The sequence below is a fragment of the Bos javanicus genome, chromosome 1 (assembly GCF_032452875.1).
Source record: "Bos javanicus breed banteng chromosome 1, ARS-OSU_banteng_1.0, whole genome shotgun sequence".
Lineage (NCBI taxonomy): Eukaryota > Metazoa > Chordata > Mammalia > Artiodactyla > Bovidae > Bos > Bos javanicus.
Genome location: NC_083868.1, coordinates 83,684,517 through 83,697,968, shown reverse-complemented (window position 1 = coordinate 83,697,968; position 13,452 = coordinate 83,684,517). Strand labels below are relative to the sequence as shown.

The 13,452-nt window shown below is 34.0% G+C and overlaps 1 protein-coding gene across 4 annotated transcripts in view; it reads left to right on the top strand.

The window, feature by feature from the left end:
- KLHL24 (kelch like family member 24) overlaps positions 1-13,452 on the top strand; it is a 37,737-nt gene that overhangs the window by 5,154 nt on the left and 19,131 nt on the right. For 3 of the 4 annotated variants that reach the window (XM_061414538.1, XM_061414529.1, XM_061414548.1), the window contains 2 exons: positions 1,527-1,568; positions 4,034-5,014. In XM_061414538.1, coding sequence (XP_061270522.1) covers positions 4,095-5,014 — 920 coding nt within the window. In that variant the 5' untranslated portion in view covers positions 1,527-1,568; positions 4,034-4,094. Of the gene's footprint in view, positions 1-895; positions 1,338-1,526; positions 1,569-4,033; positions 5,015-13,452 lie in introns of those variants that run through there. The other variant, XM_061414558.1, reaches the window with a different exon arrangement.

The window sequence follows — 13,452 nt, the reverse complement described above, 5'->3', positions numbered from 1 at the left end:
ACCTCATGCGAAGAGTTGACTCATTGGAAAAGACTCTGATGCTGGGAGGGATTGGGGGCAGGAGGAGAAGGGGACAACAGAGGATGAGATGGCTGGATGGCATGACTGACTCGATGGACGTGAGTCTGAGTGAACTCCGGGAGTTGGTGATGGACAGGGAGGCCTGGCGTGCTGCGATTCATGGGGTCGCAAAGAGTCGGACACAACTGAGCGACTGATCTGATCTGATCTGATCCGTTCCTTAAGGTATAATTCTAGACTAGATCAGGCATGAGAGAATCTATTCCAGTTTGCACTCTAGCAGAAACAATTTGTTTTCTGCAAGAGAAACATTGAGAATTTAAATCTATTTTGGTATCAATCTTTGAGTTCTTGTTAGATTCTAATCTTAGCCTACTCCACAGCATCTAAAATTGGATCTGAATCCGATATTCACCACCCCAGTGCCAGACAGAGGGGTAGGCTCTCTAGAACTGTTTCTTGAATTGACTTGAGTAGGCTCAGGATTTTATTGTTTTCTTGGGAAAAAATACTTATTTAGCTAAGATTTAACAATCCCCTATTTTGACCAAGTTGACATATTCTTTACCAAAGTACACACAAGTTAGACTGACTTCTGCAAATAAGGAAACAAGGTAACATTCACCTCACAGTCAAAGCTTAATCCAGGTATGGAGATGTGTGTTTTTTAATACATGCAGAAATCAGTAGTTTGTATCTTGGTTTTTGAGATCAACATTTGAATTCGCCTAAACTTGTTAAGAATTTATGAGTTCTATTTATAAATATCTAGGCCAGAAACCAGAAGTACTTGTAGTTAAATACTATTGGTATTCTGTGCACAGTTCAAGGTTCCAGTATTTTCTCAGAAGCATTCCTCTCTTTCCAATGCTGAATTGGTTGATTTCTACAGGTACTAGGGTCCATAAGATAAAGAAACAGAAGAAATATACATTTATATATTAAAAGATGTAATTATTTGATAAGCATAATGATTCTGTATGGATAATCTAGATAACAATTAAAAACTGAAATGTTTTTTCCTGAATTTCCCAAAATACTTGAGATTTTCTTATTGATTTCATAGGTACATAAAATACAATGACTGAACTGTTTGCCTTGAGTAATATTGATAAACCAACTCAGAATTATTTAATGACTGCAGATTCAAGTGAAACTTTATTATCAGACATTCTTCAAATATCCAATGCAGAGTTACCATAGGAATGTTTCATCATCTCAACTCCACCATTGTTTACTCATCTTTCATTCAAGAAACCTTACTGCAGGATAAAATTGTCAAGAAAGGAATTGGATAAATAAGGAAACTGTTTTAGGTATAGAGTAAAATTTTTAATTCACTGTAAGGAATTGTTAATCAGGATTGGTTTTTTATGCAGAAGTTAACTTCTAGTCACAAATTGAAATCTATTAAAACCTTTTTTCAATGTATTAGTAAATAATGCCAATTGTACATGAAGTAATTACTATCTGACTTACATGTTGCTGTTCTCCATTTATTTTAGGTGTGGAAAAACTGGGGCTTTGATCAAGCAAATGCTGGAAAGGTATTATATTTATAATGTTTATAAACTCTTAGCATCGTTATTAGGAAATATAAATCATTTTCCTTTAACCAGAGGTCACTTAGACCACCTGAGTAACAGGGAACAAGATCATATAGGAAGACAGCATCACAGTCATTTCTGTTACCAAATAAACTATCGACACACTCCTTTCTAACCCTTACAGATCTCCTCAGTCTCCCTTCTACAGTTTCGCCAGTCCCAGGGACACTGAAATAAGTTATCTCCGTTCATTTTTCTGGAACATAGGCCAAAACCATGTAGTTTTTAAATCTACCTAACAATTTAAAACTAGGTCTACAACATTTATGAGTTCTACAGTTGGAAGTAAACTCTAGAATACCCTTAACCAGAAGAATCTATCTTAAAAATCTTCCTTTCAAGTGAGAGTGTAGCTCTAGGAGTAAAGCTCCTGAAGAAGATGAGGGAGAGAAAGAAAAGGATACTAGCTTTTCTAGGCAAATTGTGTGACTTTGGCAGTCAGTCATTGAGACTCCAGTCACCCTTTCATCCACTAAATTATGTAGGTATTATTTTCCATCATTACATTTCTTTGGGACAAGTGTTTTCCTCTTGTTTTGTCCAGAGATGCCTACTTATTTGCTACCTTTTAGTGATGGGAATAACAATGCTTTGATATCTGCTAATTTTTAAAAAGAACTCAGTCAATTTTATGTTTAGTGGCAATCCACTCCAGGACTATTGCCTGGAAAATCCCATAGACAGAGGAGCCTGGTAGGCTACAGTCCATGGGGTCGCAAAGAGTCGGACGCGATTGAGCAACTTCACTTTCACTTTGTTTATATATTAGTTCACTTACGATAAATCTTAAACCTATACTAGATACTGTATTTTGAAATGTGATTAAACTTGTCTTTACTAGTTAAAATACTTTGTGTAAAACGGGAAAATGAAATCTACTGAATTACACCTGGAAGCCAAAAAGATGCTCTGAAATGTCCCATATTCCTAAGACATTCTTGTGTAAATCGTTTAGTCTGTCATCATACAAAGAGTTTATATTTTATGGTGTTGTGGACTAGTTCATGGAAAAGTTCTCAGAAAGTCTAGAGAAAGTGAGGCTGCCCAAAAAGCCAGGAAAAAGTTGCTTGAAAGGAAACAGCCCAGATCTATGAGATAGTCTCTTTTCCATACAAAGCAGTAGACAGATGTCTTGTTGCTGTTGAATGCTTTAATAATGAGTGATTTTATAGCTGTTCGTGTTTTCTGGTAAAGCAGTGGAAGACCTCTTGGCAGTCATCTATCAAGGGAAATAGGCATGGGAATTAAGAAGCTGAAAATAACATAAAAAGACCTTTAACTCATATAAAATTTTAAGACTTTTATTAATACTACTCACTCAATATGCTATTCCCAAACTTATCAGATACACATACTATAAGATACCAAATAATGAATACAAGATACAGTAAAATTATTGGATACAGAAAGCAGAGCATCTTTTCATTTATGTTTCTTTCTTGTCCGTTTTAGCCAAAAGGGAAATTCTTAGTACTTGCAGTATGTTGTTTTGCATTCTGAACATAATTTAATTTAAAGTTTGAGAAAACAAAAATGTTTGCAGGCAGAAACCAATTACAAGTACATTTTGGATCACATGGCAACTTACTGAGAAGTGAAAAGAGTAAAAGGAACCTCCTTAAAAATTTAAGCCAATTGATAGCTGTAGTCCAGTGCCTCAACCCATCAGTTACCTATTCATAGCATTTCTGAGGCAGACTTGAGGTTGTTTCTTATTAGAAAGGGAGGAGGGGATAAATAACATATATTTAAGAAAATACGGTACTATATCATTGTAGTGCGAATTTGGGGGAAATAAAGACAGAAGATATATCACGTAGCATTTAAATATATGTATCTCCTTTTTTCTATGCCTAGATGCACTGATACAAGTATTTTCTATTAATACAGCATTGAACATCTGTAGGTAACTCTTCCCATATAATCTTGATTATTTCCTTACGATAGATTGCTAGAAAGGGACTTAATGGTCAAACAGCATACATATTCTTAAAGGCCATTGATAGATACAGATGAATTTTTCTGTAGCAGCACTATATTAAAATAATAAGTATTTATATTAAGATTTGAATGCAGTCAAGTTCTGTGTCATACAGCGTTCTGACATAGCTCTACCTTCAGTAGATGAAACCCAGTTTGTAAAAGGGAAACAGAAGGTAATATATTAGTAATTCACAAAGTATGTAGTATCCTTTCAACTAGGGGGTTTAAGGAGTACTATTGCAAATTGCCCCTAATGTTTTCATTGTATAAATTTTTATCAATCTTTATCAAAATGAGATAGTGCTCTATACCCTGTATGAAATAATGTAATTTTATTGTAGTGTTTACATCAAAATGAAATTATGTAATTGGAGTACTAAAACTTTTTACATACTGAAATGTTTTAATTTTTTTACTTTTAGCCACATAAAGAAAATCTGTAACAGTTATTTCTCAACAATTATATAGTCAACTGATGTAACAATGGTACTAATATTGGGACGAAGACTAAACAGAGAGGATCTCGGGGTGCGTGATTCACCAGCAACAAAGCGTAAAGTTTTTGAAATGGACCCTAAATCTCTGACAGGCCGTGAGTTTTTTGACTTCTCTTCAGGATCATCCCATGCTGAAAACATCCTCCAGATATTTAATGAATTTCGAGATAGTCGTTTATTCACAGATGTTATCATTTGTGTGGAAGGAAAAGAATTTCCTTGCCATAGAGCTGTTCTCTCAGCCTGCAGTAGCTACTTCAGAGCTATGTTCTGTAATGACCACAGGGAAAGCCGAGAAATGTTGGTTGAGATCAATGGTATTTTAGCTGAAGCTATGGAATGTTTTTTACAGTATGTTTATACTGGAAAAGTGAAGATCACTACAGAGAATGTACAATATCTCTTTGAAACATCAAGCCTTTTTCAGATTAGTGTTCTCCGTGATGCATGTGCCAAGTTCTTGGAGGAGCAACTTGATCCTTGTAATTGCTTAGGAATCCAGCGCTTTGCTGATACCCATTCCCTCAAAACACTCTTTACAAAATGCAAGAATTTTGCATTACAGACTTTTGAGGATGTGTCCCAGCATGAAGAATTTCTTGAACTTGACAAAGATGAACTGATTGATTATATTTGTAGTGATGAACTAGTTATTGGCAAGGAGGAGATGGTTTTTGAAGCCGTCATGCGTTGGGTCTATCGCGCTGTTGATCTGAGAAGACCACTGTTACATGAGCTCCTGACTCATGTGAGACTCCCTCTGTTGCATCCCAACTACTTTGTTCAAACAGTTGAGGTGGACCAGTTGATCCAGAATTCTCCTGAGTGCTATCAATTGTTGCATGAAGCAAGACGGTACCACATACTTGGGAATGAAATGATGTCTCCAAGGACTAGGCCACGCAGGTAAGACTGATGTGTATTAACTACAACATAATTAGCAAAAGTTTTTGTTTTTTTAAAATATTTTAAAGCTTCCTGAGTGTAATCTCCATGTAGTCATTTATATGTATCATCTACATGTGGTTTTATGTAATTTGAGATTTGTTTTGGATTATAACTCATTAGAATTTCTCCCAATGAAGACGAGATTAAACAGTAGCACTTTTCGTTATTGTTGTTCTGAGCTATAAGACGGTATTGCAAAGGGTCTTTGGAGCTAGCATGTTTCAGCCTATATCTTCTTAACCTGTCTTAAAAAGGTTAATTTTTCTTAACCTTTATAGGGTACCAAATTTATTCTACGTTTTCCCAAAAGATCTTTGGAAGTTAAGTAACTAAAGACTGTGTTAGAGTTTGTTGGACTGCCTCTACTTATAAAAAACAATTTGTGTATTCACAGACTAACCTTTTTCCTAATAGACAACATGAAATATAGAGATCAAGTAAGTAAGTTGATATACATTGAGGGAATTCTCAGATGTAAAATCAAGGTTTCAGATCTTTTCTCATTGCTGCAGTTATTATATTTAAAACTTATTTGAAAATGAAAGTCACTCAATTGTGTCCGACTCTTTGCAACTCCATGTACTATACAGCCCATGAAATTCTCCAGGCCAGAATACAGGAGTGAGTTACCATGCCCTCCTCCAGGGGATCTTCCCAACCCAGGGATCAAACCCAGGTCTCCCACATTGCAGCAGGATTCTTTACAGCTGGGCCACAAGGGAAGCCTGAGAATACTGGAGTGGGTCACCTATCCCTTCTCCAGGGGGTCTTCCCAACCCAGGAATCAAACCGGGGTCTCCTGCATTGCAGGAGGATTGTTTACCAACTGAGCTATCAGAGAAGACCCATTTAAAACACCTGTAGATTTTAATTCATAAACTATAGAAAAATAATCTCTGTGCCTTAAGAATGGAAGGAACAGTATTAAAGATTTTACTGTGAATAAGCAAAAATCGGCTGTTGTGAGACATAGTAAAGAATCTTAAATATTTTTCTAATAGAGCTGACTTTTGGTGTGTGTGATATAAAATACATAATATAAAATTTGCCATCCTAACCGTTTTTTATTGTTAAATAGTGCTAAACATATTCACATTGTTGTGCAACTGGTATTTATTTTCCCATACTATCTTCATTTTGCCTATAAATCTATTATAGCATAGCTCTTAAACCATATTTTTAGCATTAATTTTGATTATCAAAATTATTCCCGTGTTTTGGAATGTGATTAAAATTCAGCATGTTGTGAGATCTCATGTTTTTAATTATAATTCAGCATATTATGACCTGTCTTTAAAATCTACACTAGTTTGGATATAACAAGATTTGATCTGTTTCCTCATAAGTAAAATGAGATTTATGATAAACAGTGCTTATTTCACAGGTTTTGCTGTTGAAATTATTAAATGCAATAGTGTTAAGGTACTCAGCATAGAAGGTGGTACATAGGAAGTGCTTTAAGAATTATGGCTATAGTGTAGTGTTAGTATGACTCACTTTAAGAAAACTTCCAGTACTTGACAGTCTGAACATTTGTACAAATGAGACACAACATTGAGTAACTATTATTACAAAAATTAATGTAATATTTCTTTGTATATTAGGTTTAGAGTGCATTTTTTCTTCAAAGTCACTTGACTTTAGTTAAAAGTAATTGTTTTATAAGAAATAAATATAAAATATTTTACTCCTAGTCTTTTAACAAAGAACAAAAAACTATTAATTTTATTCTATAAAATATACTGATTTTTTAAAAGTTGTTTTTAGGACTGTTAAGAGACTTCAGCTGAGCTTAAGAATGTAAGACCAGAGTTCTTAAATTTATTAATTAGGAAAACTAAACAGCTTTGGGGCTGTTCCAGAACTTTTCTGGACAAACTGTATCTCTCCAAGGGGAGAGTCGTATATTTTTCCAAACAGAATCCCCTGTGGCAGTCAGAATGATTTGGGGTCAAACATGGTTAATAGTACCTATACCCAATACCTTCCAGTACTTGGAATAGGATTAGAATAGAGACCAAAGAATATGTGCTGTAGAATCAAAATTATTTATATTAAAATTACTTATAAAGATATGACCAGAATGAAATCAGAGTGTAGCCTAAAGGTAATTAGAATCAGATTATAATTAGAGAATTTTCTGATTTTCTTAGTTATTCAATTTACAAAAATACAGTTTTACATCATATTTTTAAGGGAACCAATCCATTTCATACAGTGAAACACATCTGTATATATAAGATTATGATACCACTTTTCTCTAGGAGACTAGCAGAAAAAAAATAAAGCTGTAGTTATATTGAATTTTCAGACTATTATAATAGCAGATAATTATTTTATATAAATTTTATATTTTATGAATTACGTGAGAACTCTAAAAAGGAATGCTTTATTGTAGAACTCTGCTATCACCTGTCCTTTATATTCTGTCCTCCACTTATCTGTTACTACATTTAGTACTAATCACTAGGAATTTCCTTATCTGAACAATATGTATTCTTTGTAGAGGTTCTCATCTTTCTGAGAAACTACAAACTTCTTTGTAAGAGAAGTGACATCTCCACCTCTTCAACTACAGCTCATTCTGACTTCTCCAGTCACTCTACTGAAACTCCTCTCAGTCAGGTCATCTATTTGTTCTTTGTTAGCCTCTTTTCAGTCTTTATTCACCTTGATCTCTCTTTCAGATTTGACATTTTTAATTGCTTAAATCCTTCTTGAAACTCTCTTCTGATAGCTTCAGGAGTACCATTTCCCTCATGGTCCTCTTCTTCAGTACTCTTTTTCAGTTTGATAGTGCTTTGTCTATTGTTTGAAATGTTGATATTCTCTTGGTTCACATCTCATCTTGCCTTGATAGTTTCGTAGATGATCACATCTATTCTCATGGTTTTGATTAACATGCTTACTATTGACTATGAAAACTATATCTCCACCCCAGGCTTTTTCATTCATTTATTCCATCATTCAGCTAATGTTTTTTTTAAAAAATAATATGTATAGTTACACATATATATATATTTGAAGATGCATCTTTAAAACAATAACATAGCCAAAATAAATCTCACAGTTAAAAATAATTCTTTCATAATATTTAATATCCAGTCCATATTCATGTTTCCCTAGTCTTTTCCAGGCTGTTCTTTAATTAACTTGAATCCAGTCCAGGACTAGTACAGGTTCATTGCATCTGTTTATTTCCATGAAGTCTCTTATTCCAAAGCAGTTTTTCATGAATCTTACTTGTTCATGGGCAAGTTGTCCAGAAAAATACTCCATGATGTGTATTAGTCTGGTCACTTCCTTGTGATATCACTTAGCTGCATTTAGCTGTTTCCTGGAAACTGAAAGTTAGCTTCAGCTCAATGGTGAATAGTTAAATACTTTTTTGCTAGAATTCATTCTAGGTAATGCATGTATCACATTGCATCACATTAGGAGAAAGACAGCATAACTGGTTGTTGTACCATTAGTGATATAAAGATTAGCTCTTGATTAGGGAGATGACAGTCCAAACCCACCACTGTATAGTTAGGTTATACTCTCACAGCATCCGATATTTCTTTAGTGTTTATTGTGTGCCAGGTATTCTCCAGAGCTCAAGCCATACTGGACAGTGATACCTGTATATACCCATGTGTCTCTTAAATGACAGAGAAAACCCCAAGATACACTGTATTAAAAACAGAGTGTGAAAAAAATTTAAAAACGAAAAAAAGAGTGTGATGGCAGTTTTCTAGAAAGAGGACATAGAACATAAGACCATAAAAGCTTTGCTAATCAGTATTGCCAGTCGTAAACCCTGGGTCCATAAAGAAAAAGTAGTGGCGATCTATCACAGAAGTAAAAAGCTTGAGAATAGCTGTTTTTATTAATATATGTCATGCAACTTTAAATTCCTATACTAAGGTATAGCACGTTTTTAGTGAACACCTAGTGCAAGCTTCATGGCGTGTTAAGGGCACTGGCTTCAGAATCAGGGAGACCTGAGCTGCAGCCTACCTCTGCATAACTAGTTAATTCTGTGACATTGGGCAAAGCACCTTAACTTCTCTATGTGTCAGCTTCCTCATCTGTAAACTAAGCATAATACCATCTACCCTGTAGGATTGTTGTGAGGATTAGAACTACTGTGTGAAAAAGGCATAGCCTAGTGTTGGACACAAAAATGCTTAATAAAAATTATTGCTAGTTTCATGAATAATCAAAATACAGTTAAAATTTGCACTATACTTTTACAGAATAGGAAATAAAGTTTGAGAGACATAAATGCTTGCTATCAAGTGGTTTAAGTATAAATTGTTCATATCTACAGAAAAAATCTGCAACACTCCATTAAACAATAGAGATAGCTATGATCTAATAAGTTCATCATTTTGAGTTTGGAATTGGTTAATTTAGTACTTGTTTCTTCTAATATTTCCTACTACTCTTGTCTAATAAGCAGTTACTATATAATGAAAATAGGAACCTATTGCCATAATGAGGACAGGGTTCAAGTTCTTATTGAATAAATCAACGAGAAGACCAAGGTTAAGTTTTTTTTAAAGAAATAATATTTTAGAATTCAATGTTCTGAGTTTCTGTTTGTTTTTCTTAAGTGATAATCTGCTATATTGGATTCATGGTCTACCATTTTTATACATGTTAGTTCATTGTTATTTTGAATGCATTTTTATATTACAGTACTGTGTAATGTCAGAGTCTCCCTCTACCTGACCCTTGATATATCAGTATATATATATAACCCTTTCATCCCCAAAGGATTACCAGTTTTTTTCACTCTTTTTAAAAATATTCTTTGTATACAGAAGTGTGTGTGTGTCTGTCTCTGTGTGTACATGTGTCCCTACTATTCTTTATATAGATGGTAGTATATCTTATTTTTACCTCCTAAAAATATCTTGGAGTTTCTTCTATATCAGCACATATACGTCTTTATTCCTTTTTTTTTTTTTTTAGCTCTTCATTATGGAAAATTTCAAATTCACTCTCTTTTAAGAGTTGTATAGTATCACACTTATGGATACTATAAATTATTTAATCCCTCTCTTAATGATGTACATTTAAGTTGTTTCTAGATTTTTTTCATTGCAAACAGTGCTCAGTGAATACTCTTATACATATGTCTGATAAATTACAGCATAAATTACTAGAAGTGAAATCACTAAGTCATAAAATAGGTGCATTTTTAAAACTTTGCCAAGATATTGTAAAAATTGACTTCCAATTTATACTTTTCCAAAAATATGAAAATCCCTATTTCTTCACTCCTTTCCTTACACAGTATTGTAATAGTTTTTATAAATTTTTGCTACTCTGGAAAAGTGAAAATTTGTACCCCATAATTTTTTTTGCTCAAACTTTAAACTATATTTTGTATTGGGGTATAGTCGATAAACAGTGTTGTTAATTGTTATTTCTTATAATACTTCCTACTACTCTCGTCTAATAATTAGTTACTATATAATGAACATTGGGTTGGATGTATTCTTTCAGATCATGTTTTTCTCTGGATATATGCCCAGGAATGGGATTGCAGGGTCATATAGTAGCTCTATTTTTAATTTTTTAAGGAACCTCTATACTGTACCAGTTTACATTTCCGCCAACAGTGTCGGAGGGTTCCCTTCTCTCCAGACCCTCTCCAGCATTTCTTGTTTGTAAATGTTTAGAGGATAGCCATTCTGCCAGTGTGAGGTGATATCTCATTGTAGTTTTGATTTGCGTTACTCTAATAATGAGCATGTGTCCCATAATCTTGATTTGCATTTCTTTCATGTGGAAGTTTGAGGTTTTCCAAGTTTGAAAACCATTTATAGGTTTGTTTTTTTCTCCACTTCATTGGACTCTAGTGTATCAGAATTCTGATTGGAAGTGATTGAAACCGGCGTTAGCATAGAAGGGAGATAGATGTTTTAAAAGAGTATAAGAAGGCATTATCTTGTAGAACCTAAGGGCAGATGTTCAACAGGACTTACAAGAAGACTGGAACAGGCTACTGAAAATGCATCAGAAATCTAGCCATGCCCTATCTCTGCCTCTTACCTCTGCCTTTCTCTCACTGCTGCTGCTAAGTCGCTTCAGTTGTGTCCAACTGTGTGCGACCCCACCATTCATGGGATTTGATTTCTATATTACAAGGTCAGTCCAGAGACACTGAATGTCTCCCTCTCATGTGGAAAGATAATCTCTGATCCAGACAGCCTTCTCTGGAGAGTTACCTGTGGCCTTGGAGTAGGATCATGTAGCAGGAAATTGATAGCTGAAATTCTTGTCCCATATGTAAGAGCAGACAAGCTGATAGTGGCTATTAATAGTAAGGTGTGGATTTTCTCTTTTGTTCTTTCTTAACTTGAGGCAAGAGGAAGGGATGGAATAATTTGTGTTCATTGCAGACAACAAAAAATAATATCCATGTTTCTGCCTAGGAGGTAACACTGTAGCATTCGGCTTTATTCTTCCCTTTTATTCTCTAAGAATTTATTATTTCTTTTACAAAGTTGTAATCTATTTCATATCATAGTCTGCTGTTATCATTTATTTAATATTTTCATGACATGAAATCTACAGTACCATAACCATCCCACCCACATTTAAACTCTTCCTGATTTTTTACCAGTAAATGAGATAAATATCTTTGTGACTATATGAGCATACCTGTAATTAGTTCCTGATAAATTCTTAAATAATTGCTTCTTTTAAAGAGTAGATATTTGAATCTTTCAATTGGTACAACTATTTCCTTATAGAACCCATTTTCCCTATTCCAGTTTCAGGTAGAAAGCCTTACCACACAAGTTGAAACTGTCCTTATTAAGTTTAGAAAGCCGTATGGTTTATGGCTGTCATAAGTCTCTTTACGGGGTCATTTATATACATTTATATTGATAAACCATACCCAGTGATTCCTCTAGGCTCAGGAACTTTTGTTTTTTGGATACAGTAAGATCAGACTATCAGGGAACAGACTTAACGTTAATTATGAGGGACTGATTAATTTATCTTTTAGTTTATATATATTTATTTGCAATAAGAAATGGAACTGTCAACTGTTCCAAAAAATGGAATGGTTCAAATGGAACTGTCAAAAAATATTTTAAGTCAATGTAGCCAGCATATTCTCTTACTATGGGCAACTTACCAGTTGGGAAGCCAACGTTTTCAAAGATTGTTTGGAAGCTAGTAGACCTTTAGAGCCAGACTCTTCCCAGCTAGTATAGTTTGAGGAAGTCTCACCCAGCATAAAATATTCTTACCAAAGAACCAGTAATGTTCAAGTTAGCTTAGTTAAGCTTCTCCTTTCCTTTAGACGAGTTACTTGAATGGACACAGAAAATGTTTGCCTCTGTGATTACTTACTCTTTCATTCATTTGCTCATTCATTTATTTATTGTATATAGGGCTGATCAGTCCCCTCTTTTGATATATAGTTAATACATTGAGTTTAGTACTGTCGTATTCTACACACTAAAGAGTCATTTGGTCTCTTTAGGGCTTTTAAAGTCTCATATCTCCATTTGAATTCATTATTTTGGTGCAATGACTCGGTATTCAGGTATTTTTGAGTCTTGAAATAGACTGTGTCACTAATATCTCTCCCTTCTTCCTTCCAGCTTCCCACTATATGGAAACATTTCTTTTTGTGTTTTCTAAATGTGTTCAGTCATTTTTCTTATTACCAAGGATCACCCTTAGACCCCTTTTTGTTGATGAAAATTAATTTGGCAGTTCATCTGTCCCTGGCATGTTTGCATTGACAGTAAGAAGGTCTGTTATTTTGGCCAGCAAGTCTTTCTGAGGTTCTTAACTGAACCTGGCAATTACTATACATTTTGTTCATATGGTTTAGAATATTTTGTGGATTTATAATTCTTTTCCTTTCACATAAATCAAAGAATATGATCTTTTAATTTAAACTTTTCTCAAGTTTATGATAAAAGAGTATGATGACTTTTAAAAAAGTATTTACCATTGTAGGAAAAAAATAATTTTCTTATCGCACTTTCCTAGGAACAAGTGGTGAGACTTGTTTCAAATTTCAATACTCAAGACTTAATACTGCTTAATACTTAAGCTGCGAATATTTGTTAGTTTGTTACAGCAGAAAATGAGAATTTTCACTTTAAAAGATTAATAAAGTAACATAGTCTCTAAAAATAGATTGCATGGGTATCTAGAATTTTATTCATCCTATACTATCATCTTGACTGCTTTTTTATTCTCCTCACCATTATCAGCTGCAGCAACTCATTTCCTTTAAGGCAATCATCTTCCTGCCTGAGATAAGTATTTTTCCAAGCTCAAGAAATAAAAATAGCTATTAAATTGAGTTAACACTCTCTAATGAGAACACCAGACTTGTCTCAAATTAAGTTAAAAGCCATTTGGTTGCA